General features: G+C 48.4%; 1 protein-coding gene across 1 annotated transcript in view; it reads right to left on the bottom strand.

The window, feature by feature from the left end:
* Positions 1 to 27,159, bottom strand: part of slc9a6a (solute carrier family 9 member A6a) — a 231,360-nt gene that overhangs the window by 164,909 nt on the left and 39,292 nt on the right. The window contains exons 2-6 of the mRNA XM_068047069.1: positions 15,427 to 15,626; positions 15,184 to 15,261; positions 14,765 to 14,841; positions 12,737 to 12,849; positions 6,628 to 6,733 (exon numbers count right to left, since the gene is read on the bottom strand). Coding sequence (XP_067903170.1) covers positions 6,628 to 6,733; positions 12,737 to 12,849; positions 14,765 to 14,841; positions 15,184 to 15,261; positions 15,427 to 15,626 — 574 coding nt within the window. The remainder of the gene's footprint in view (positions 1 to 6,627; positions 6,734 to 12,736; positions 12,850 to 14,764; positions 14,842 to 15,183; positions 15,262 to 15,426; positions 15,627 to 27,159) is intronic.

Genomic DNA, 27,159 nt, shown 5'->3' with positions numbered 1-27,159 from the left:
ACTCTACTGTCGATGGGAGGAAGCCGGTGGGAATCCCAGACTCTTCTGTCGATGGGAGGAAGCCGGTGGGAATCCCAGACTCTACTGTTGATGCGAGGAAGGAGTCGAAGGGAGCAAGCCGGTGGGAATATCAGACTCTACTGTCGATGGGAGGAAGCCGGTGGGAATCCCAGACTCTTCTGTCGATGGGAGGAAGCCGGTGGGAATCCCAGACTCTACTGTCGATGGGAGGAAGCCGGTGGGACTCCCAGACTCTTCTGTCGATGGGAGGAAGCCGGTGGGAATCCCAGACTCTACTGTCGATGGGAGGAAGTCGGTAGGAATATCAGACTCTACTGTCGATGGGAGGAAGTCGGTGGGAATCCCAGACTCCACTGTCGATGGGAGGAAGTCGGTGGGAATATCAGACTCTACTGTCGATGGGAGGAAGTCGGTGGGAATCCCAGACTCTACTGTCGATGGGAGGAAGTCGGTGGGAATATCAGACTCTACTGTCGATGGGAGGAAGTCGGTGGGAATCCCAGACTCTACTGTCGATGGGAGGAAGTCGGTGGGAATATCAGACTCTACTGTCGATGGGAGGAAGTCGGTGGGAATATCAGACTCTACTGTCGATGGGAGGAAGTCGGTGGGAATCCCAGACTCTACTGTCGATGGGAGGAAGTCGGTGGGAATATCAGACTCTTCTGTCGATGGGAGGAAGTCGGTGGGAATATCAGACTCTACTGTCGATGGGAGGAAGTCGGTGGGAATACCAGACTCTACTGTCGATGGGACGAAGTCGGTGGGAATATCAGACTCTACTGTCGATGGGAGGAAGATGGTGGGAATATCAGACTCCACTGTCGATGGGAGGAAGCCGGTGGGAATATCAGACTCTACTGACGATGGGAGGAAGCCGATGGGAATATCAGACTCTACTGACGATGGGAGGAAGCCGGTGGGAATATCAGACTCTACTGTCGATGGGAGGAAGCCGGTGGGAATCCCAGACTCTACTGTTGATGCGAGGAAGGAGTCGATGGGAGCAAGTCGGTGGGAATATCAGTCTCTACCGTCGATGGGAGGAAGCCGGTGGGAATCCCAGACTCTTCTGTCGATGGGAGGAAGCCGGTGGGAATATCAGACTCTACTGTCGATGGGAGGAAGCCGGTGGGAATATCAGACTCTACTGTCGATGGGAGGAAGTCGGTGGGAATATCAGACTCTACTGTCGATGGGAGGAAGTCGGTGGGAACCCCGGACTCTACTGTCGATGGGAGGAAGTCGGTGGGAATCCCAGACTCTTCTGTCGATGGGAGGAAGTCGGTGGGAATACCAGACTCTACTGTCGATGGGAGGAAGTCGGTGGGAATAGCAGACTCTACTGTCGATGGGAGGAAGTCGGTGGGAATCCCAGACTCTACTGTCGATGGGAGGAAGTCGGCGGGAATATCAGACTCCACTGTCGATGGGAGGAAGTCGGTGGGAATCCCAGACTCTACTGTCGATGGGAGGAAGTCGGTGGGAATACCAGACTCTACTGTCGATGGGAGGAAGTCGGTGGGAATACCAGACTCTACTGTCGATGGGAGGAAGTCGGTGGGAATACCAGACTCTACTGTCGATGGGAGGAAGTCGGTGGGAATCCCAGACTCTACTGTCGATGGGAGGAAGTCGGTGGGAATATCAGACTCTACTGTCGATGGGAGGAAGTCGGTGGGAATCCCAGACTCTACTGTCGATGGGAGGAAGTCGGTAGGAATCCCAGACTCCACTGTCGATGGGAGGAAGTCGGTGAGAATATCAGACTCTACTGTCGATGGGAGGAAGTCGGTGGGAATCCCAGACTCTACTGTCGATGGGAGGAAGTCGGTGGGAATCCCAGACTCTACTGTCGATGGGAGGAAGTCGGTGGGAATCCCAGACTCCACTGTCGATGGGAGGAAGGTGGGAATATCAGACTCTACTGTCGATGGGAGGAAGTCGGTGGGAATATCAGACTCTACTGTCGATGGGAGGAAGTCGGTGGGAATCCCAGACTCCACTGTCGATGGGAGGAAGTCGGTGGGAATATCAGACTCTACTGTCGATGGGAGGAAGTCGGTGGGAATATCAGACTCTACTGTCGATGGGAGGAAGTCGGTGGGAATCCCAGACTCCACTGTCGATGGGAGGAAGTCGGTGGGAATATCAGACTGTACTGTCGATGGGAGGAAGTCGGTGGGAATCCCAGACTCTACTGTCGATGGGAGGAAGTCGGTGGGAATCCCAGACTCTTCTGTCGATGGGAGGAAGTCGGTGGGAATATCAGACTGTACTGTCGATGGGAGGAAGATGGTGGGAATATCAGACTCCACTGTCGATGGGAGGAAGCCGGTGGGAATATCAGACTCTACTGTCGATGGGAGGAAGTCGGTGGGAATATCAGACTCCACTGTCGATGGGAGGAAGTCGGTGGGAATATCAGACTCTACTGTCGATGGGAGGAAGTCGGTGGGAATATCAGACTCTGCTGTCGATGGGAGGAAGTCGGTGGGAATCCCAGACTCTACTGTCGATGGGAGGAAGTCGGTAGGAATATCAGACTCTACTGTCGATGGGAGGAAGTCGGTGGGAATCCCAGACTCCACTGTCGATGGGAGGAAGTCGGTGGGAATATCAGACTCTACTGTCGATGGGAGGAAGTCGGTGGGAATCCCAGACTCTACTGTCGATGGGAGGAAGTCGGTGGGAATATCAGACTCTACTGTCGATGGGAGGAAGTCGGTGGGAATCCCAGACTCTACTGTCGATGGGAGGAAGTCGGTGGGAATCCCAGACTCCACTGTCGATGGGAGGAAGGTGGGAATATCAGACTCTACTGTCGATGCGAGGAAGTCGGTGGAAATATCAGACTCTACTGTCGATGGGAGGAAGTCGGTGGGAATCCCAGACTCTACTGTCGATGGGAGGAAGTCGGTGGGAATATCAGACTCTACTGTCGATGGGAGGTAGTCGGTGGGAATCCCAGACTCCACTGTCGATGGGAGGAAGTCGGTGGGAATATCAGACTCTACTGTCGATGGGAGGAAGTCGGTGGGAATATCAGACTCTACTGTCGATGGGAGGAAGTCGGTGGGAATCCCAGACTCCACTGTCGATGGGAGGAAGTCGGTGGGAATATCAGACTGTACTGTCGATGGGAGGAAGTCGGTGGGAATCCCAGACTCTACTGTCGATGGGAGGAAGTCGGTGGGAATCCCAGACTCTTCTGTCGATGGGAGGAAGTCGGTGGGAATATCAGACTGTACTGTCGATGGGAGGAAGATGGTGGGAATATGGTGGGAATATCAGACTCCACTGTCGATGGGAGGAAGCCGGTGGGAATATCAGACTCTACTGTCGATGGGAGGAAGTCGGTGGGAATATCAGACTCCACTGTCGATGGGAGGAAGTCGGTGGGAATATCAGACTCTACTGTCGATGGGAGGAAGTCGGTGGGAATCCCAGACTCTACTGTCGATGGGAGGAAGTCGGTGGGAATATCAGACTCTACTGTCAATGGGAGGAAGTCGGTGGGAATCCCAGACTCTACTGTTGATGGGAGGAAGTCAGTGGGAATATCAGACTCTACTGTCGATGGGAGGAAGTCGGTGGGAATCCCAGACTCTACTGTCGATGGGAGGAAGTCGGTGGGAATATCAGACTCTACTGTCGATGGGAGGAAGTCGGTGGGAATCCCAGACTCTACTGTCGATGGGAGGAAGTCGGTGGGAATATCAGACTCTACTGTCGATGGGAGGAAGTCGGTGGGAATATCAGACTCTACTGTCGATGGGAGGAAGTCGGTGGGAATCCCAGACTCTACTGTCGATGGGAGGAAGTCGGTGGGAATATCAGACTCTTCTGTCGATGGGAGGAAGTCGGTGGGAATATCAGACTCCACTGTCGATGGGAGGAAGCCGGTGGGAATATCAGACTCTACTGACGATGGGAGGAAGCCGGTGGGAATATCAGACTCTACTGTCGATGGGAGGAAGCCGGTGGGAATCCCAGACTCTACTGTTGATGCGAGGAAGGAGTCGATGGGAGCAAGCCGGTGGGAATATCAGTCTCTACTGTCGATGGGAGGAAGCCGGTGGGAATCCCAGACTCTTCTGTCGATGGGAGGAAGCCGGTGGGAATATCAGACTCTACTGTCGATGGGAGGAAGCCGGTGGGAATATCAGACTCTACTGTCGATGGGAGGAAGTCGGTGGGAATATCAGACTCTACTGTCGATGGGAGGAAGCCGGTGGGAATCCCAGACTCTTCTGTCGATGGGAGGAAGCCGGTGGGAATCCCAGACTCTACTGTTGATGCGAGGAAGGAGTCGAAGGGAGCAAGCCGGTGGGAATATCAGACTCTACTGTCGATGGGAGGAAGCCGGTGGGAATCCCAGACTCTTCTGTCGATGGGAGGAAGCCGGTGGGAATCCCAGACTCTACTGTCGATGGGAGGAAGCCGGTGGGACTCCCAGACTCTTCTGTCGATGGGAGGAAGCCGGTGGGAATCCCAGACTCTACTGTCGATGGGAGGAAGTCGGTAGGAATATCAGACTCTACTGTCGATGGGAGGAAGTCGGTGGGAATCCCAGACTCCACTGTCGATGGGAGGAAGTCGGTGGGAATATCAGACTCTACTGTCGATGGGAGGAAGTCGGTGGGAATCCCAGACTCTACTGTCGATGGGAGGAAGTCGGTGGGAATATCAGACTCTACTGTCGATGGGAGGAAGTCGGTGGGAATCCCAGACTCTACTGTCGATGGGAGGAAGTCGGTGGGAATATCAGACTCTACTGTCGATGGGAGGAAGTCGGTGGGAATATCAGACTCTACTGTCGATGGGAGGAAGTCGGTGGGAATCCCAGACTCTACTGTCGATGGGAGGAAGTCGGTGGGAATATCAGACTCTTCTGTCGATGGGAGGAAGTCGGTGGGAATATCAGACTCTACTGTCGATGGGAGGAAGTCGGTGGGAATACCAGACTCTACTGTCGATGGGACGAAGTCGGTGGGAATATCAGACTCTACTGTCGATGGGAGGAAGATGGTGGGAATATCAGACTCCACTGTCGATGGGAGGAAGCCGGTGGGAATATCAGACTCTACTGACGATGGGAGGAAGCCGATGGGAATATCAGACTCTACTGACGATGGGAGGAAGCCGGTGGGAATATCAGACTCTACTGTCGATGGGAGGAAGCCGGTGGGAATCCCAGACTCTACTGTTGATGCGAGGAAGGAGTCGATGGGAGCAAGTCGGTGGGAATATCAGTCTCTACCGTCGATGGGAGGAAGCCGGTGGGAATCCCAGACTCTTCTGTCGATGGGAGGAAGCCGGTGGGAATATCAGACTCTACTGTCGATGGGAGGAAGCCGGTGGGAATATCAGACTCTACTGTCGATGGGAGGAAGTCGGTGGGAATATCAGACTCTACTGTCGATGGGAGGAAGCCGGTGGGAATCCCAGACTCTACTGTTGATGCGAGGAAGGAGTCGAAGGGAGCAAGCCGGTGGGAATATCAGACTCTACTGTCGATGGGAGGAAGCCGGTGGGAATCCCAGACTCTTCTGTCGATGGGAGGAAGCCGGTGGGAATCCCAGACTCTACTGTCGATGGGAGGAAGCCGGTGGGAATCCCAGACTCTACTGTCGATGGGAGGAAGCCGGTGGGAATATCAGACTCTTCTGTCGATGGGAGGAAGCCGGTGGGAATCCCAGACTCTACTGTCGATGGGAGGAAGCCGGTAGGAATATCAGACTCTACTGTCGATGGGAGGAAGCCGGTGGGAATCCCAGACTCTTCTGTCGATGGGAGGAAGCCGGTGGGAATATCAGACTCTACTGTCGATGGGATGAAGCCGGTGGGAATCCCAGACTCTACTGTCGATGGGAAGAAGCCGGTGGGAATCCCAGACTCTACTGTCGATGGGAGGAAGCCAGTGGGAATCCCAGACTCTACTGTTGATGCGAGGAAGGAGTCGATGGGAGCAAGCCGGTGGGAATATCAGTCTCTACTGTCGATGGGAGGAAGCCGGTGGGAATCCCAGACTCTCATAGCCCACGTGTTTCGTGTTGTTACTGCAGAAATTGAAATGACTCGGACAACAAGTGTTGCAATGACCTTCCGGGACCTGAGTTCAAATCCATCCCAGACAGGATGTGAAAGTTTTCTCTGTTTACTGGATGTGGGTTTCTACATGAAATATGTCTGGCAGCTTCAATTCAGCTCCAGATGCCTCAACCCTTGTCCTTCTGGGTCCAATACTGACAGCAGAGAGCAGAAACCCTTGATCGGCAGGTACAGCAGTGGGATCTCAGAGACTGGGCTTGAAGCTATTGTTGGACGTTACTATTGCAGAGGGAGATTTAGCCTATTTGTGACATGCTGTGGGAATGCTGTAATTAGCAATGATCCGTCTCCTAGCTCAAAATATCATGAATAATTGCGTTAACGTGACAGTAAGTGCAGAGTAAAATGGTTTACAAAAGAGTAGAAGGAAGGTGAAAAGGCCATCATCAACAAATTAATGAATACTGGGGGATCAGTGGGGATTAATTTGATTGTCCTGTCTACATTACCCAATCGACAAAACTTCAATAAACAGATCAAGGAAATACTTACGATGACAGGACAATGGCGACAGCATCATTCAGGACACTCTCCCCAAAGAGAAGTGCGTACAGATCCACATCAGCCTGCAGCTCATTGAATATTGCAAGCACAGTCACTAGAAGAGGAAAGATTTCATTAAAAAGCCTCAATGCTGGACCTCCCCATATAACATGATCATTCCCTCCCCTCCAACAGTGATATGTCATCGTGGCTCAGCTGTACTGAAGGCCAACACCCTCCAGGCATCACTGAGTGACCATCACCGAGTGACCATCAACGAGTGACCATCACCCAGTGACCATCATCGAGAGACAATCACCCAGTGACCATCACCCAGTGACCATTACTCAGTGACCATCATCGACTGACCATCACCGAGTGACCATCAACGAGTGACCATCACCCAGTGACCATTACTGAGTGACCATCACCTAGTGACCATCACTCAGTGACCATCATCGAGAGACCATCACCAAGTGACCATCACTCAGTGACCATTACTGAGTGACCATCAACCAGTGACCATCAACCAGTGACCATCACCCAGTGACCATCACCCAGTGACCATTACTGAGTGACCATCAACCAGTGACCATCACTGAGTGACCATCAACCAGTGACCATCACCCATTGACCATCACCCATTGACCATCACCCAGTGACCATTACTGAGTGAACATCACCCAATGACCATCACCCAGTGACCATTACTGAGTGACCATCACCCACTGACCATCAGTCAGTGACCATCACCCAGTGATCAACACCCAGTGACCATCACTCAGTGACCATAACCGAGTGACCATCACCCAGAGACCATCACTGAGTGACCATCACCCAGTGACCATCACTCAGTGGCCATCACCCAGTGACCGTCAACCAGTGACCGTCAACCAGTGACCATCACCAGGTGACTATCAGCCAGTGGCCATCGCTCAGTGACCATCACTCAGTGACCATCACTCAGTGACCATCACTCAATGACCATCACTCAGTGACCATCACCCAGTGATCATCACCGAGTGACCATCACTCAGTGACCGTCAACCAGTGACCATCACCAGGTGACCATCAGCCAGTGGCCATCGCTCAGTGACCATCACTCAGTGACCATTACCCAGTGACCATCACCCAGTGACCATCACCGAGTGACCATCACTCAGTGACCGTCACCCAGTGACCGTCAACCAGTGACCATCACCAGGTGACCATCAGCCAGTGGCCATCGCTCAGTGACCATCACTCAGTGACCATTACCCAGTGACCATCACCCAGTGACCATCACCCAATGACCATCACTCAATGACCATCACTCAATGACCATCACTCAGTGACCATCACTCAGTGACCATTACCCAGTGACCATCACTGAGTGACCATTACCCAGTGACCGTCAACCAGTGACCATCACCAGGTGACCATCAGCCAGTGGCCATCACCCAGTGACCATCACTCAGTGACCATTACCCAGTGACCATCACCCAGTGACCATCACCCAGTGACCATCACTCAGTGACCATCACTCAATGACCATCACCCAGTGACCATCACCCAGTGACCATCACTCAGTGACCATCAACCAGTGACCATCAACCAGTGACCATCACTCAGTGACCATCACTCAGTGACCATCACCCAGTGACCATCACCCAGTGACCATCACTCAATGACCATCACCCAATGACCATCAACCAGTGACCATCAACCAGTGACCATCACTCAGTGACCATCACTCAATGACCATCACCCAGTGACCATCACCCAGTGACCATCACTCAGTGACCATCACTCAGTGACCATCACCCAGTGACCATCACCCAGTGACCATCACTCAGTGACCATCACCCAGTGACCATCAACCAGTGACCATCACTCAGTGACCATCACTCAGTGACCATCACCCAGTGACCATCAACCAGTGACCATCACTCAGTGACCATCACTCAGTGACCATCACTCAATGACCATCACTCAGTGACCATCACCCAGTGACCATCAACCAGTGACCATCACTCAGTGACCATCACTCAGTGACCATCACTCAATGACCATCACTCATCGACCATCACTCAATGACCATCACTCAATGACCATCACCCATGACCATCACTCAGTGACCATCACCCAGTGATCATCACCGAGTGACCATCACTCAGTGACCGTCACCCAGTGACCGTCAACCAGTGACCATCACCAGGTGACCATCAGCCAGTGGCCATCGCTCAGTGACCATCACTCAGTGACCATTACCCAGTGACCATCACCCAGTGACCATCACCGAGTGACCATCACTCAGTGACCGTCACCCAGTGACCGTCAACCAGTGACCGTCAACCAGTGACCATCACCAGGTGACCATCAGCCAGTGGCCATCGCTCAGTGACCATCACTCAGTGACCATTACCCAGTGACCATCACCCAGTGACCATCACCCAATGACCATCACTCAATGACCATCACTCAATGACCATCACTCAGTGACCATCACTCAGTGACCATTACCCAGTGACCATCACTGAGTGACCATTACCCAGTGACCGTCAACCAGTGACCATCACCAGGTGGCCATCACCCAGTGACCATCACTCAGTGACCATTACCCAGTGACCATCACCCAGTGACCATCACCCAGTGACCATCACTCAGTGACCATCACTCAGTGACCATCACTCAATGACCATCACCCAGTGACCATCACTCAGTGACCATCAACCAGTGACCATCACTCAGTGACCATCACTCAGTGACCGTCACCCAGTGACCATCACCCAGTGACCATCACTCAATGACCATCACCCAATGACCATCAACCAGTGACCATCAACCAGTGACCATCACTCAGTGACCATCACTCAATGACCATCACCCAGTGACCATCACCCAGTGACCATCACTCAGTGACCATCAACCAGTGACCATCACTCAGTGACCATCACTCAGTGACCATCACTCAGTGACCATCACCCAGTGACCATCACCCAGTGACCATCACTCAGTGACCATCACCCAGTGACCATCAACCAGTGACCATCACTCAGTGACCATCACTCAGTGACCATCACCCAGTGACCATCAACCAGTGACCATCACTCAGTGACCATCACTCAGTGACCATCACTCAATGACCATCACTCAGTGACCATCACCCAGTGACCATCAACCAGTGACCATCACTCAGTGACCATCACTCAGTGACCATCACTCAATGACCATCACTCAGTGACCATCACCCAGTGACCATCACCCAGTGACCATCACTCAATGACCATCACTCAATGACCATCACCCAGTGACCATCACCCAGTGACCATCACTCAGTGACCATCACTCAATGACCATCACCCAGTGACCATCACCCAGTGACCATCACTCAGTGACCATCACTCAGTGACCATCACCCAGTGACCATCACCCAGTGACCATCACTCAATGACCATCACTCAATGACCATCACCCAGTGACCATCACCCAGTGACCATCACTCAGTGACCATCACCCAGTGACCATCACCCAGTGACCATCACTCAGTGACCATCACTCAGTGACCATCACCCAGTGACCATCACCCAGTGACCATCACCCCAACAGCCAGAGACGCCAGACTGTTGCCTTGTGGTACAGGGTGGACTGGGGGCGTTTTGTAACTGAACACAATCCCACTCAGGAGGCCATTTGGCCCATTGTGCGTGTGCCAGCTTTTTGAATGATCTGTCCAGTTAGTCCCACTGCCCCCGCTCTTCCCTCATCTCCCTATAAATTTCTCCTTTTCAAATGTATCCAATTAACTTTATAAAGTTATGATTGAATCTGCTTCCACCACCCTTTCAGGCAGCGTGTTCCAGATCACAACAACTCACTGAGTAAGGGTTTTGACATACGTGTCCTCTGGTTACCATCCTCCTGCCACTGGAAACAGTTTCTCCTTATTTTACTCAACAAAAACCCATCAGGATTTTGAACACCTCTACGAAATGTCCTCTTAACTTTCTCTACTTTAAGGAGAACAATCCCAACCTCTACAATCTATCCATGTAACTGAAGTTCCTCATCCCTGGAACCATTCCTGTGAATGTTTTCTGCACCCTCTCTAACGCCGTCACATCCTTCCTAAAGTGTGGGGGCCCAGAACTGGACACAATACTCCAGTTGATGCCGAGCCAGTGTTTTACACATGTTTAACATAACTTCCTTGTTTCTGTACTCTCTGCTCCTCTGTATCAATCCCAGGATCCTGATGCCTTTTTGTGAAACTGACTGGTGATTGTTGGATGCATCAGACACAAAATGAAGCTGTCAGATTGTTGTAAAACTCTAAGTGGTTAACGGGAGGGAATCTGCCTAAGTGACAGGCCTAGATGTTACTCCAGTCTTACACGATGCTCTCTCAAGTGGCCTAGTAAGCCAGACAGTTGTAATAGAAATTGTTTTGCCAGGTAGGGCAGGCTAGTATAGGCTGGCCATGCCAGCAACGCCCACATCCCCAGAATAAATGTTACAAAGGGCAGTTACATCACTGCTCTCAATGAGCCAGCTTATTGGTAGAGAGCCACAAACTGGCCACTCGTCTCCCCTCCCCCACTCCAACCCCACCTCCCCTCCCCCACTCCAACCCCACCTCCCCTCCCCCACTCCAACCCCACCTCCCCTCCCCCACTCCAATCCCACCTCCCCTCCCCCACTCCAACCCCACCTCCCCTCCCCCACTCCAACCCCACCTCCCCTCCCCCACTCCAACCCCACCTCCCCTCCCCCACTCCAATCCCACCTCCCCTCCCCCACTCCAACCCCACCTCCCCTCCCCCACTCCAACCCCACCTCCCCTCCCCCACTCCAATCCCACCTCCCCTCCCCCACTCCAATCCCACCTCCCCTCCCCCACTCCAACCCCACCTCCCCTCCCCCACTCCAACCCCACCTCCCCTCCCCCACTCCAACCCCACCTCCCCTCCCCCACTCCAATCTCACCTCCCCTCCCCCACTCCAACCCCACCTCCCCTCCCCCACTCCAATCCCACCTCCCCTCCCCCACTCCAACCCCACCTCCCCTCCCCTCCCCCACTCCAATCCCACCTCCCCTCCCCCACTCCAATCCCACCTCCCCTCCCCCACTCCAACCCCACCTCCCCTCCCCCACTCCAACCCCACCTCCCCTCCCCCACTCCAATCCCACCTCCCCTCCCCCACTCCAACCCCACCTCCCCTCCCCTCCCCCACTCCAATCCCACCTCCCCTCCCCCACTCCAATCCCACCTCCCCTCCCCCACTCCAACCCCACCTCCCCTCCCCCACTCCAACCCCACCTCCCCTCCCCCACTCCAATCCCACCTCCCCTCCCCCACTCCAATCCCACCTCCCCTCCCCCACTCCAACCCCACCTCCCCTCCCCCACTCCAACCCCACCTCCCCTCCCCCACTCCAATCCCACCTCCACTCCCCCACTCCAATCCCACCTCCCCTCCCCCACTCCAACCCCACCTCCCCTCCCCCACTCCAATCCCACCTCCCCTCCCCCACTCCAATCCCACCTCCACTCCCCCACTCCAATCCCACCTCCCCTCCCCCACTCCAACCCCACCTCCCCTCCCCCACTCCAATCCCACCTCCCCTCCCCCACTCCAACCCCACCTCCCCTCCCCCACTCCAATCTCACCTCCCCTCCCCCACTCCAATCCCACCTCCCCTCCCCCACTCCAACCCCACCTCCCCTCCCCCACTCCAACCCCACCTCCCCTCCCCCACTCCAATCCAACCTCCCCTCCCCCACTCCAATCCCACCTCCCCTCCCCCACTCCTCCCCTCCCCTTCCCCACTCCATCTCCCCTCCCTCCCCTCCCCTCGCCTCCCCTCCCCACCCCCCATCTCTCCTCCCCCCTTTCCCCACCTCCAGTCCCCCACTCATCCTCTCCTCTGTTCCTCCACTCCTCTCCCCTCCCCCAATCCTCCCTCTCTCTCTCCTTCCTCCCCTCTCTATTCCTCCTCTTCTCTCTTCCTTTTCCCCCTCTCCATCCCCTGCCTCTTTCCCCCACATCCTTTTTCACTCCCCAACACCTCACCCCCCTCCCATCATGCCAGGTCTAAGTGTGATGCCTCCCCCTGGTGACTGGCCGGTTTTACATACCTGGGTCAGTTGCAGAAATTAGAGCCCCAAAGAGCAGGCAGTCCGTGAAATAAAAGTCTCCGCTCAGCTGGCCAATCAGAGCCATCAGCTTGACGCAGCCGTACATTATCAGCCTATTGAAAGAGAGGAGCTGACAATTCATTCTGTGCAGGGAATGGACCGTTTTATTTAAATTGTCGGTCTCTCACGAGGCGCAACTGAATCTCAGGGTCCATCGCTCCCTCGAGAGTCAGCACCCCTATCACATCACCCTCACTTGGTGCAAAGTGGGGTCTATTCAGCCTGGCAACAGATTCCAAATCAGCAACAGCTCCCTCCCCCCCACCCCTCCTCCCCAAAACCCCCTCCTCCAATGGCATTACCATCACTGAGTCCCCCACTATCAACATCCGAGGGGCTACCATTGACCAGAAACTGAACTGGAGTAGCCATATAAATACCGTGGCTACAAGAGCAGGTCAGAGGCTGGGAATCCTGAGGCGAGTAACTCACCTCCTGACTCCCCAAAGCCTGTCCACCATCTACAAGGCACAAGTCAGGAGTGTGATGGAATACTCTCCACTTGCCTGGATGGGTGCAGCTCCAACAACACTCAAGAAGCTCGACACCATCCAGGACAAAGCAGCCCGCTTGATTGGCACCCCATCCACAAACATTCACTCCCTCCACCACCGACGCACAGTGGCAGCAGTGTGTACCATCTACAAGATGCACTGCAGCAACGCACCAAGGCTCCTTAGACAGCACCTTCCAAACCCACAACCTCTACCAACTAGAAGGACAAGGTCAGCAAATGCATGGGAACACCACCACCTGCAAGTTCCCCTCCAAGTCACACACCATCCTGACTTGGAACTATATCGCCGTTCCTTCACTGTCGCTGGGTCAAAATCCTGGAACGCCATTTATTTTTGTTAAGCAAAGATATTAAGGGATATGGGCCAAAGGCAGGTATATGGAGTTAGGCCACGGATCAGCCATGATCTCATTGAATGGCGGGACAGGCTCGAGGGGCTGAATGGCCTACTCCTGTTACTATCTTCCTACGTTCCTAACAGCACTGTGGGTGTACCTAAACCACATGGACTGCAGCGGTTCAAGAAAGCAGCTCACCACCACCTTCTCAAGGGCAATTAGGGATAGGCAATAAATGCTGGCCTGGCCAGTGATGCCCACATCCCTTGAATGAATAAAAAAAAAACAACCTTCCAGCTCCTCCCCAGAACCTTCTCTCCTACCCCATTCCAGCTTCTCCCCCAACCCCCTTACGCAATACCCTCTCACAGCAACTCCTCCTATTCCCTTTCCACAGCCCCCCTCCCCATCCCCTTATTCTGGTACTGTGCTCCCATGTTCTAGATTCCCCAGCCAGGGGAAACTCCTTTCAGTGTCTACCCAGTCAAGCCCCTTCAGAATCTTGTGTGTATCATTGAGATTGCCTCTCATTCTTCGAAACTCCAGAGAATATAGGACCAATTTACTCAGTTTCTCACCATAGGATAGCCCCCTAATCCCAGGAACCTTCACTGCACTGCCTCCGGTGCAAGTATATCCTTTCTTAACGGTGGAGACCAAAACTGCACACAGTATTCCAGGTGCAGTCTCACCAAAGCCCTGTACAATTTCAGTAAGACTTCTTTATTCCTGTACTCCAGTCCCCTTGCAATAAAGATCAACATGCCATTTGCCTTCCTAATAGCCTGCTGCACCTGCATGTTAACTTTCTCTGATTTGTGTGAAAGCTGCTGTAGAAATACAAGTTATTTGTTTTTTAATTCATTTAATGAAATGGTGTCAAATGTTTTGGAGGTGAAACAGAAATAAATGCAGTAATATTGAGTAATGATTCTATTCACAGGGTGGTCCTCAATTACTGCCCTCCATTGGCAACAGGTTTGAGTGAATATAAACCAGAGTGAAACTCAAACTTTCTCACAATTAACAGGTTGTACAAAGTTTCATGTCTGGGTTTATTGATGGCCAGAGCTGAGAATGTGCTGGAAACATTAATGTGCTGTTAATACTCACCCAATGACAATGCACGAAATGACAGTCCCGATGAAAGCGTAGGCCAAAATGGAGCCCAAGTTCCGAAAGAAATGTCGCTGAAAACACAAGAAATTATAATTTCCCAACACACAGATTCTAAATAAATGTCCTGGTGCAGGAATTAAAGCTGAGGCCCATCTGCAGACTATCCCAATCAACAATCAGATATCCCTAATATTCCTGGAATTTAGCAACAGTGTAAAGATAATCATTGCCCCTGAGAACAGGGGCAGCTTTATTCAGATTGAGAGTTCAAAGGAGTTTGAACTATAGCTGAAGCTGTTAATGAAGAAATTTAAAACCAGTCTAAAGCTCTATTCCAATACATACTTAACTCAAAAATAGAAAAATACATCATTTGCATTGATGAGTATCGGAATGAAAAGAACTTGACTCACCCGTTTGAGACTGTAACCCGCATAAAATATAATGGGTGGAAGCAGAATGTTAAAGAACACCTCGGGGTCAAAGGTCACCTGCAGTTGGGAGCAGAGGGAATGGCACAGGGTGAAACCCACAGCAGACAGGATCTACTCCCCTCCCCCACCGCCCCAGCCCCAATTCCCCCTCCCCCACCCACTGATCCCCCCGCCCCCGAAAGTCTCCACCAATCAGTGAGTTGAATCAATGGTTTATTTTACCTTTTGCAGCATTTCATTATCTTCCACAGTATTAATGTCCCTGGGGTTTATTTCACTTTTCATTGTGTATTCATAAAACTTCCCACTGACATTAATCAATAAGGTGGCAGGGCTGTCCTCCAGGTCACAGCTCAGGGTCACGTTATTGGGATCTGCGGGAACATGGATCCCATATCGGAGAACAACTCCGACAAGCAGCCCTGCATAACAGACAAAGATACATTAGAATGAGGATGTCAGAACCAGTGAATCTCAACAAACTTCCTCACAGCTGCTAATTTATCAGCAAAACTTCACTTCACTTCTCTTGTGTTGATGTCCAGGTTGTTTATATCACAGTGTCATGAAAACCCTACATGCTAAATGGGAAATATTAATTTAACTGGTTGGAACATTGCTGTTGACTTTTGCTAGAAATTCTTATAAATAATTTCTTTTAAAAAGAGTAACCTGGCAGCCAAGTTGACCACTGAAATTTACATATGAATCATCAACAAAGTAGACTGGAGACATGACTGATTCAGCCTAGCCAGAATATTACCTGAAATGGTTTTATCAACACGGTCGTCAAGAGCCATCAACACCCATTGACTTTGAAAGAGCCAACCCCCCCCCCCACCCCCCCAAAGTGCAGCTTCAGGTGTGTCGCCTCGAATCCCAGAGAAGATTCCAGAAGGGCCTCATGAGCCCAACAAAGATGTTTGGGAATGTCATGGGACTGCTGTGCAGCTCTGGAGAGGCTTGGCTTTGTCAGTCAGAAAGCAGACAGTAACTGAAAGCCATCAACGAGGCAGCTCGTTCTTGCTCTCTCTGCAGTAAAGATCCAGAGAAGTCTCAGCTGCAACTGCTAAAGCCTCAAAACTACAGACTAGCACAGCCAGCAACTAGGGGACAAGGATCAAACCCCCTCTTCTGCCTTCCGGAGCCTGAGAAGCAAGTCTGCAACTGTGCACGTGGCCCAGCGAGGACTTCAGGACTACAATTTCAACTAAGGATCCTGGGACTGACGTTCAGTATTTAAATTCCATTTATTACAGACTCTACTCCAACCTCCCAGCTCTGTTTTTCCCTCTGTAATCTATTCGTGTGTGTGTATGGCTCTCGTGTGAATGAGTGCGTGGATGCATAGCATATTTTAGTAATTTCAACCAGTTTAGAGTGTTAAGGATAATAAACTAACATCTTCCTTGTTTAAACTTAAGAAAACCGGTCTGATTGGTTCTTTGGCAATTATATTAGAGGAACGGGGCAAGCACTCACTGGAAGGTGGTAAGGTGGTAAGTTCAATCACTGTGTTAAAAGGATAAACCGTGTTGCGGTCAAACCAGAGAAGGAGCAAAAAGGGGCGCCTGAGACCCCTTCCTCACCTGGTTGTAACAACTGGAAAATCGAGAGATTCCAGCACTGATCCCTGAGCACAACCCCCCACACTCATTATGCAGACATGGCTTCCAGTCCCATCCATGCCTCTGCCCGTGTGTCAAAGAATCATAGACATTTACAGCACAGACGGAGGCCATTCTGCCCATCTTGTCCATGCCGGCTGACAAGTAGCCATCCAGCCTAATCCCACTTTCCAGCTCTCGGGCTGTAGTTTTGTCGCTAACGACACTTCAAGTGTATATCCAAGTACTTTTTAAATGCAATGAGGGTTTCAGCCTGGACCACCCTTTTCGGTAGTGAGTTCCAGATCCCCACCACCCTCTGGGTGAAAAAATATCTGGAAGTGTCCCCAACAAACCTCCTACCTCATCCTAAATCTATGCCCCAGTTATGGACCCCTGGACCAAGTGGAATATCCACTCTATATTGACCCCTCATATTTGTATACACTTCAATTAAGTCTCCCCTCAGCCTCGACTGTTGTAAAGAAAACAACCCTAGCCTATCCAATCTTAGCTCATAACTAAAGTTCTCCAGTCTGGAGGACATCCTTTTAAATCTCCTTTGTACCCTCTCTAGTGCAATTGCATCTTTCCTATAGTGCGGTGACCAGAACTGCACACACGACTCCAGCTTTGGCCTAACTAGTGTTTTATACAGTTCCAGCATAACCTTCCAGCCCTTACATTCTACAGAAATAAAAGCAAAGTACTGCAGATGCTGGAAATCTGAAATAAAAACAAGAAATGCTGGAAATACTCAGCAGTATCTGTGGAGAGAGAAACAGAGTTAACGTTTCAGGTCAGTGACCTTTCATTAGAATTGGCAAAGGTATAAAATGTAATAATAGGTTTTCAACAAGTGTAAAGGGGGAGGGGGCAGGAGAGATTAAGTGACAAAGATGTAATAAAACAAAAGGAAAGGGAGTGCTAATAGTTGTATTAAAAGACAAAGCATTAATCCAGAGAGAGTATTAATAGTGGAATAATGAACAGCTCTGTTCAAAAACAAAAATCTGAAAAACGAGTTTATTGCAGGCACATGATTAATAAATAATAAATAAGGCAGTCATGATCTGAAATTGTTGAACTCAGTGTTCAGTCCAGAATCAGAAGATGAGATGCTGTTTCTCGAGCTTGTGTTGAACTTCACTGGAACACTGCAGCAGGCCCAGGACAGAAATGTGGGTGTGAGAGCAGTGGGGGGTGAATTAAAATGGCGAGTGACTGGAAGCTCGGGGTCATGCTCACAGACTGAGCGGAGATGTTCCACAAATCGGTCACCCAGTCTGCGTTCGGGGATGTGTCTTAGTAATAGCTATAACATACTCCTACTGTCAATCTGTGCTCTCAACTCATCTGCCTTATTCCCTAGACTTCTTGTATTGTTCATTCCCTTCGACACCATGGATGAGTGCAGCTTCATCATCTACAAGGCACAAGTCAGGAGTGTGATGGAATACTCTCCACTTGCCTGGACGGGTGCAGCTCCAACAACACTCAAGAAGCTTGACACCATCCAGAACAAAGCAGCCCGCTTGATTGGCACCCCATCCACAAACATTCACTCCCTCCACCACCGACGCACAGTGGCAGCAGTGTGTACCATCTACAAGATGCACTGCAGCAACGCACCAAGGCTCCTTAGACAGCACCTTCCAAACCCACGACCTCTACCAACTAGAAGGACAAGGGCAGCAATTGCATGGGAACACCACCACCTGCAAGTTCCCCTCCAAGTCACACACCATCCTGACTTGGAACTGTATCGCCATTCCTTCACTGTCGCTGCGTCAAAATCCTAGAACTCCCATCAGCACTGTTGGTGTACCTACCCCCCGAGGACTGCAGTGGTTCAAGAAGGCAGCTCAAGGGCAATTATGGATCGGTAATAAATGCTGGCCTTGCCAGCAATATCCATATCAAATATCACCACCTCGCTTTCCTCTGTAAAGATGGTCTTTAAAACTTCCATCTTAAACTAATCATTTGGCCATCTGTCCGAATATCTCCTTATGTGGCTAGGTACCCAATTTTGTTTGATAATGTGCCTGGGAAGCGCCCGAGGATGTGTTATTACATTAAAGGTGCTATATAAATGCAAGTTGTTGTTGAATGCATTAAAAACAAATGTCGCTAGATTTTCTCTTGTTGGAGATGGTCATTGCCTGGCACTTGTGTGGCGCGAATGTTACTTGCCACTTATCAGCCTAAGCCTGGATATTGTCCAAGTCTTGCTGCATTTCTACACGGACTGCTTCAGTATCTGAGGAGTCACGAATGGTGCTGAACATTGTGCAATCATCAGCGAACATCCCCACTTCTGACCTTATGATTGAAGGAAGGTCATTGATGAAGCAGCTGAAGATGGTTGGGCCCAGGACACTACCCTGAGCAACTCCTGTAATGATGTCCTGGAGCTCAGATGTTTGACCTCCAACAACCATCTTCCTTTGTGCTAGGTATGACTCCAGCCAGCAGAAGGTTTTTCCCCGATTTCCATTGACCTCAGTTTTGCTCAGGCTCCTTGATGCCATACTCTGTCAAATGCTGCCTTGATGTCAAGGGCAGTCACTCTCACCTCACCTCTTGAGTAATGCAGTCAGGAGCTGAGTGGCCCTGGTGGAACCCAAACTGAGCGTCACTGAGCAGGTTATTGCTGAGCAAGTGCCGCTTGATGGCACTGTCTACAACACCTTCCATCACTTTACTGATGATCATAAGTAGACTGATGGGGCGGTAATTGACCGGGTTGGACTTGTCCTGCTTTTTGTGTACAGGACATACCTGGGCAATTTTCCACATTGCCGGGTAGATGCCAGTGTTGTAGCTGTACTGGAACAGCTTGGCTAGGGATGTGGCAAGTTCTGGAGCACAGGTCTTCAGTACTATTGCCGGAATATTGTCAGGGCCCATAGTCTTTGCAGTATCCAATGCCTTCAGTCATTTCTTGATATCATGTGGAGTGAATCAAATTGGCTGACGTCTGGCATCTGTGATGCTGGGGACTTCAGGAGGAGGCCGAGATGGATCATCAACTCGGCACTTCTGACTGAAGATTGTTGCAAATGCTTCAGCCTTATCTTTCACACTGATGTGCTGGGCTCCCCCATCATTGAGGATGGGGATATTTGTGGAGCCACCTCCTCCAGTTAGTTGTTTAATTGTCCACCACCATTCACGACTGGATGTGGCAGGACTGCAGAGCCATCTTGAGCTGCAACAACGGGACATGGAGCACAGGCAGCAGCAAGGGGAAACTGTGGGCGGGGCGGGGGGGGTAGGGGTGGGATGGGGGCTGCTGGAGGGCTCTCAATCAAAGGCCATACCCACCAAGAGACCACGTCTCCTTCCTGAACCTGAGCCAGGAGGTGATCACTAAACTGAACTGGACCTACAGCTACAGAACAGGGCAAGGATGTTGCTGCCAGTCACCATGAAGATCACCATCACCCTCAACCTCTACTTAGGCCACCTTGCTCTGCAAGAGACAGGGAAGAATGACAGTGATTGGGTTCAGTGTGTTTGGGTGATGTGCCTGCCATAGCTGAATAGCCAGAGTACGTGGAAGCAGCGAGAGGTGGGTGTGAGTCTGGCAGCATTAATAGGTGTGTGAGGATGAGGTGGACTATCTGAATATTCAGGATGAGGCCTGTTTGCTGACAGGTAGGTGATGAGGGTGTGATGAATCGAGAAGCGTGAGAGGTTGGTGCTGCAGTGGGTAGGAGATGGCATTTGAAGATTCATTCACAGACCTTGAGCCCCTGTGTGAGGTCATTAAAGTTTTTCCAGCACTGCAGCCTGATCATTGGGTCCAGACTGCAGGATTTCACCTCCCTCACCACCGACTCCAATTCTCTTCGTGAGTGTCACTTGAAGGCCTCCTGTGGTCCTATGGAAACATGACCTCCATCCTCCTCTTGTCAACCCAGACTGATGCCTTCAGCGTCACATCAGAGAACCTGAGAGCCCTCTCTGTGGCCTGTTGATCCATTGGCAGTTTCCTTCCTTCCTTCCCTCAATACACAGAGTGGAAGGCTGCCTTCATGAGGGGAAGGCTGCCTTTAAGAGAGGAAGGCTGCCTTTAAGGGGGGGCAGGTTGCATTCTTCATTAAGATGGAGAGTGAGAAAGTTGATTCTGAGACTAGGGTCCTGAATCTAAATAAAGGAAACTCTCAAGGTATGAAGCACGAATTGGCGATGATAGATTGGGGAACGTTACTTAAAGGGTTGACAGTGGAATAGGCAATGACTAGCATTTAAAGAGCGCATGGATGAATTACAACAATTGTTCATTCCTGTCTGGCACAAAAATAAAACAGGAAGGGTGGCTCAACCGTGGCTTACAGAAGAAATTAGAGATAGTATTAGATCCAAAGAGGAGAAATATAAAATGGCCAGAACAAGCAGCAAACCTGAGGATTGGGAGCAGTTTAGAATTCAGCAAAGGAGGACAAAGGGATTGACTAAGAAGGGGAAAAGAGAGTATGAGAGTAAACTTGCAGAGAACATAAAAACTGACTGTAAAAGCTTCTATAGATATGTGAAGAGAAAAAGATTAGTGAAGACAAATGTAGGTCCCTTACAGTCAGAAATGGGGGAATTGAAAATGGGGAACAAAGAAATGGCAGACAATTACATACATACTTTGGTTCTGTCTTCACAAAGGAGGACACAAATTACCTCCCAAAAATGTTGGGGAACATAGGGTCTAGTGAGAAGGAGGAACTGTATGAAATCAGTATTAGTAGGGAAATGGTGTTAGGGAAATTGATGGGATTGAAGGCCAATAAATCCCCAGGGCCTGATAATCTACATCCCAGAGTACTTAAGGAAGTGGCCCTAGAAATAGTAGATGCATTGCTGTTCATTTTTCAAAATTCTATAGACTCTGGAACAGTTCCAACAGATTGGAGGGTAGCTAATGTAACCCCGCGATTTTAAAAGGGAGGTAGAGAGAAAACAGGGAATTATAGACCAGTCAGCCTGACATCATTAGTGTGGAAAATGCTAGAGTCCATTATAAAAGATGTAATAGCAGAGCACTTGGAAAACAATGACAGGATCGGACAAAGTCAATATGGATTTACGAAAGGGAAATCATGCTTGACAAATCTACTGGAATTTTCTGAGGATATAACCAGTAGAATAGATAAGGGAGAACCAGTGGATGTGGTGTATTTGGACTTTCAGAAGGCTTTCGATAAGGTCCCACATAAGAGATTAGCGTGCAAAATTAAAGCACATGGGATTGGGGGTAAGGTACTGACATGGATAGAGAACTGGTTGGCAGACAGGAAACAAAGAGTAGGAATAAATGGATCTTTTTCTGAGTGACAGGCAGTGACTAGTGGGGTACTGCAGGGATCAGTGCTAGGACCCCAGCTATTCACAATATATATTAATGATGTAGATGAGCGAATTAAATGTAATATATCCAAGTTTGCAGACAACACAAAGCTGGGTGGGAGTGTGAGCTGTGAGGAGGATGCAGAGAAGCTCCAGTGTGATTTGGACAGGTTGAGTGAGTGGGCAAATACATGGCAGATGCAGTATAATGTGGATAAATGTGAGGTTATCCATTTTGGTGGCAAAAACAGAAAGGCAGATTATTATCTGAATGGCAATAGATTGGGAAAGGGGGAGGTGCAACGAGACCTGGGTGTCCTTGTGCACCAGTCGCTGAAAGTAAGCATGCAGGTGCAGCAGGCAGTTAAGAAGGCAAATGGTATGTTGGCCTTCATAGCGAGAGGATTCGAGTACAGGAGCAAGGATATCTTGCTGCAATTATACATGCCTTGGTGAGACCACATCTGGAGTATTGTGTGCAGTTTTGGTCTCCTTATCTGAGGAAGGATGTTCTTGCTATGGAGGGAGTGCAGCGAAGGTTTACCAGACTGATTCCTGGGATGGCAGGACTGACGTATGAAGAGAGATTGGGTTGATTAGGCTTGTATTCACTAGAGTTTAGAAGAATGAGAGGGGATCTCACAGAAACCTACAAAATTCTAACAGGACTGGACAGACTAGATGCAAGAAGGATGTTCCCGATGGCGGGGAGAGTCCAGGACCAGGGGTCACAGTTTAAGGATAAGGGGTAAGCCATTTAGGACTGAGATGAGGAGGGATTTCTTCACCCAGAGAGTGGTGAACCTGTGGAATTCTCTACCACGGAAAGAGGTTGAGGCCAAATCATTAAATATATTCAAGAAAGAGTTAGATATAGTTCTTAGGGCTAATGGGATCAAGGGATACAGAGAGAAAGCGTGAACAGGGTACTGAGTTTGGATGATCAGCCATGATCGTATTGAATGGTGGTGCAGGCTCGAGGGCCGAATGGCCTACTCCTGCTCCTATTTTTCTATGTTTTGATGTTTCTAAGAAGGGCAGGCTAACTGTAGGTCATGCCAGTCACACACGTTACTGGGTCCCCTGTTGAGTGTGCAGCCAGTCAGCAGTGTGTTTCAGGCTGGGCTGTATGCTGCAATCATGTAGAAATGCAAGCTTGATCTTTTTGAACCCATGACCTTCAGACTCAGAGGTGAGGTTGTTGCCAGATGCTCTCACTCACCTGAAAGGTAGCGAATGAAGAATTTGAGTATCTTCAATATTTAGTTACAACTCAAAACAAGGGGCACTAAAACTCAGGAAGAGTTTATTAATTTTGGATTACCAACGAAACAAGTTGACTGGACTGCTCAGGATGTTTGTTTTGTTCGACTGGTTTCAGGAATGGGTTCTTATGTTTATTGCAGCTTTTTGCTGCCAATTCTAACTGTTCCTTTAAGTAGAATTATTTTTCTTTCTGCTGCTTTAGTTACCTGGTTAATTCTCCACACACTGGAGTAAAACAAAATAAAACTGACTCAAATTACACTGTGTTCTTGCACAAAGCAGCAGCAACAAAATAAAATAACCCAATCTTTTCCCGGATTACTGCGAGTTGCTGAATCCGGTGAATAAATTCTGAAGGGGTTTGACAGGGTAGACACTGTCAGATTATTTCCCTTGCTGGGGAATTTAAAACACGGAGGCACACTCTCAGGATAAGGGGCCAAACATTTAGGACTGAGAGGAGGAGAAATTCCTTCCTTCAGAGCGTTGTGAATCTTTGGAAAGCTCAGTTGCTGAGTATATTCATGACTGAAGTTGACAGATTTTTGGATACTCAGGGAATTAAGGGAGATGGGGATAGTGCGGGAAGGTGGAGTTGAGATAGATGATCAGTCAGGATTGTAATGTATGGCAGAGCAGATTCAACAGACTGCATGGTCAACTCCTGCTCTTTTGTCCATGTCCTTTTGCAGAATCTTGCTGCCATCTATACAACTTAATGTGACTCCTAACTTACAGGCGCCTGTAAACTTGGATATACAACTCACTAATTGTAAACTTGGACATGTAACTCACTAATTGTAAACTTGGACATGTAACTCACTAATTGTAAACTTGGACATGCAACTCACTAATTGTAAACTTGGACATACAACTCACTAATTGTAAACTTGGACATGCAACTCACTAATTGTAAACTTGGACATGCAACTCACTAATTGTAAACTTGGACATGTAACTCACTAATTGTAAACTTGGATATGCAACTCACTAATTGTAAACTTGGACATGCAACTCACTAATTGTAAACTTGGACATGTAACTCACTAATTGTAAACTTGGACATGCAACTCACTAATTGTAAACTTGGACATGTAACTCACTAATTGTAAACTTGGACATGTAACTCACTAATTGTAAACTTGGACATGCAACTCACTAATTGTAAACTTGGACATGCAACTCACTAATTGTAAACTTGGACATACAACTCACTAATTGTAAACTTGGACATGCAACTCACTAATTGTAAACTTGGACATGTAACTCACTAATTGTAAACTTGGACATGCAACTCACTAATTGTAAACTTGGACATGTAACTCACTAATTGTAAACTTGGACATGTAACTCACTAATTGTAAACTTGGACATGTAACTCACTAATTGTAAACTTGGACATGCAACTCACTAATTGTAAACTTGGACATGCAACTCACTAATTGTAAACTTGGACATGCAACTCACTAATTGTAAACTTGGACATGCAACTCACTAATTGTAAACTTGGACATGTAACTCACTAATTGTAAACTTGGACATGTAACTCACTAATTGTAAACTTGGACATGCAACTCACTAATTGTAAACTTGGACATACAACTCACTAATTGTAAACTTGGACATGCAACTCACTAATTGTAAACTTGGACATGCAACTCACTAATTGTAAACTTGGACATACAACTCACTAATTGTAAACTTGGACATACAACTCACTAATTGTAAACTTGGACATGTAACTCACTAATTGTAAACTTGGACATGCAACTCACTAATTGTAAACTTGGACATACAACTCACTAATTGTAAACTTGGACATGCAACTCACTAATTGTAAACTTGGACATGTAACTCACTAATTGTAAACTTGGACATGCAACTCACTAATTGTAAACTTGGACATGCAACTCACTAATTGTAAACTTGGACATGCAACTCACTAATTGTAAACTTGGACATGCAACTCACTAATTGTAAACTTGGACATGTAACTCACTAATTGTAAACTTGGACATGCAACTCACTAATTGTAAACTTGGACATGTAACTCACTAATTGTAAACTTGGACATGCAACTCACTAATTGTAAACTTGGACATGTAACTCACTAATTGTAAACTTGGACATACAACTCACTAATTGTAAACTTGGACATACAACTCACTAATTGTAAACTTGGACATACAACTCACTAATTGTAAACTTGGACATGTAACTCACTAATTGTAAACTTGGACATGCAACTCACTAATTGTAAACTTGGACATGTAACTCACTAATTGTAAACTTGGACATGTAACTCACTAATTGTAAACTTGGACATGTAACTCACTAATTGTAAACTTGGACATGCAACTCACTAATTGTAAACTTGGACATGCAACTCACTAATTGTAAACTTGGACATGTAACTCACTAATTGTAAACTTGGACATGCAACTCACTAATTGTAAACTTGGACATGCAACTCACTAATTGTAAACTTGGACATGTAACTCACTAATTGTAAACTTGGACATGTAACTCACTAATTGTAAACTTGGACATGTAACTCACTAATTGTAAACTTGGACATGCAACTCACTAATTGTAAACTTGGACATGTAACTCACTAATTGTAAACTTGGACATGTAACTCACTAATTGTAAACTTGGACATGCAACTCACTAATTGTAAACTTGGACATGCAACTCACTAATTGTAAACTTGGACATGCAACTCACTAATTGTAAACTTGGACATACAACTCACTAATTGTAAACTTGGACATGTAACTCACTAATTGTAAACTTGGACATGCAACTCACTAATTGTAAACTTGGACATACAACTCACTAATTGTAAACTTGGACATGCAACTCACTAATTGTAAACTTGGACATGCAACTCACTAATTGTAAACTTGGACATGCAACTCACTAATTGTAAACTTGGACATGCAACTCACTAATTGTAAACTTGGACATACAACTCACTAATTGTAAACTTGGACATACAACTCACTAATTGTAAACTTGGACATACAACTCACTAATTGTAAACTTGGATATACAACTCACTAATTGTAAACTTGGACATACAACTCACTAATTGTAAACTTGGACATGCAACTCACTAATTGTAAACTTGGACATGCAACTCACTAATTGTAAACTTGGACATGCAACTCACTAATTGTAAACTTGGACATGCAACTCACTAATTGTAAACTTGGACATACAACTCACTAATTGTAAACTTGGACATACAACTCACTAATTGTAAACTTGGATATACAACTCACTAATTGTAAACTTGGACATACAACTCACTAATTGTAAACTTGGACATGCAACTCACTAATTGTAAACTTGGACATGTAACTCACTAATTGTAAACTTGGACATGCAACTCACTAATTGTAAACTTGGACATGCAACTCACTAATTGTAAACTTGGACATGCAACTCACTAATTGTAAACTTGGACATACAACTCACTAATTGTAAACTTGGACATGTAACTCACTAATTGTAAACTTGGACATGCAACTCACTAATTGTAAACTTGGACATACAACTCACTAATTGTAAACTTGGACATGCAACTCACTAATTGTAAACTTGGACATGCAACTCACTAATTGTAAACTTGGACATGCAACTCACTAATTGTAAACTTGGACATGCAACTCACTAATTGTAAACTTGGACATACAACTCACTAATTGTAAACTTGGACATACAACTCACT

Source organism: Heterodontus francisci, chromosome 15 (assembly GCF_036365525.1).
Source record: "Heterodontus francisci isolate sHetFra1 chromosome 15, sHetFra1.hap1, whole genome shotgun sequence".
NCBI lineage: Eukaryota > Metazoa > Chordata > Chondrichthyes > Heterodontiformes > Heterodontidae > Heterodontus > Heterodontus francisci.
This window is presented reverse-complemented; position numbering and strand designations above follow the sequence as displayed.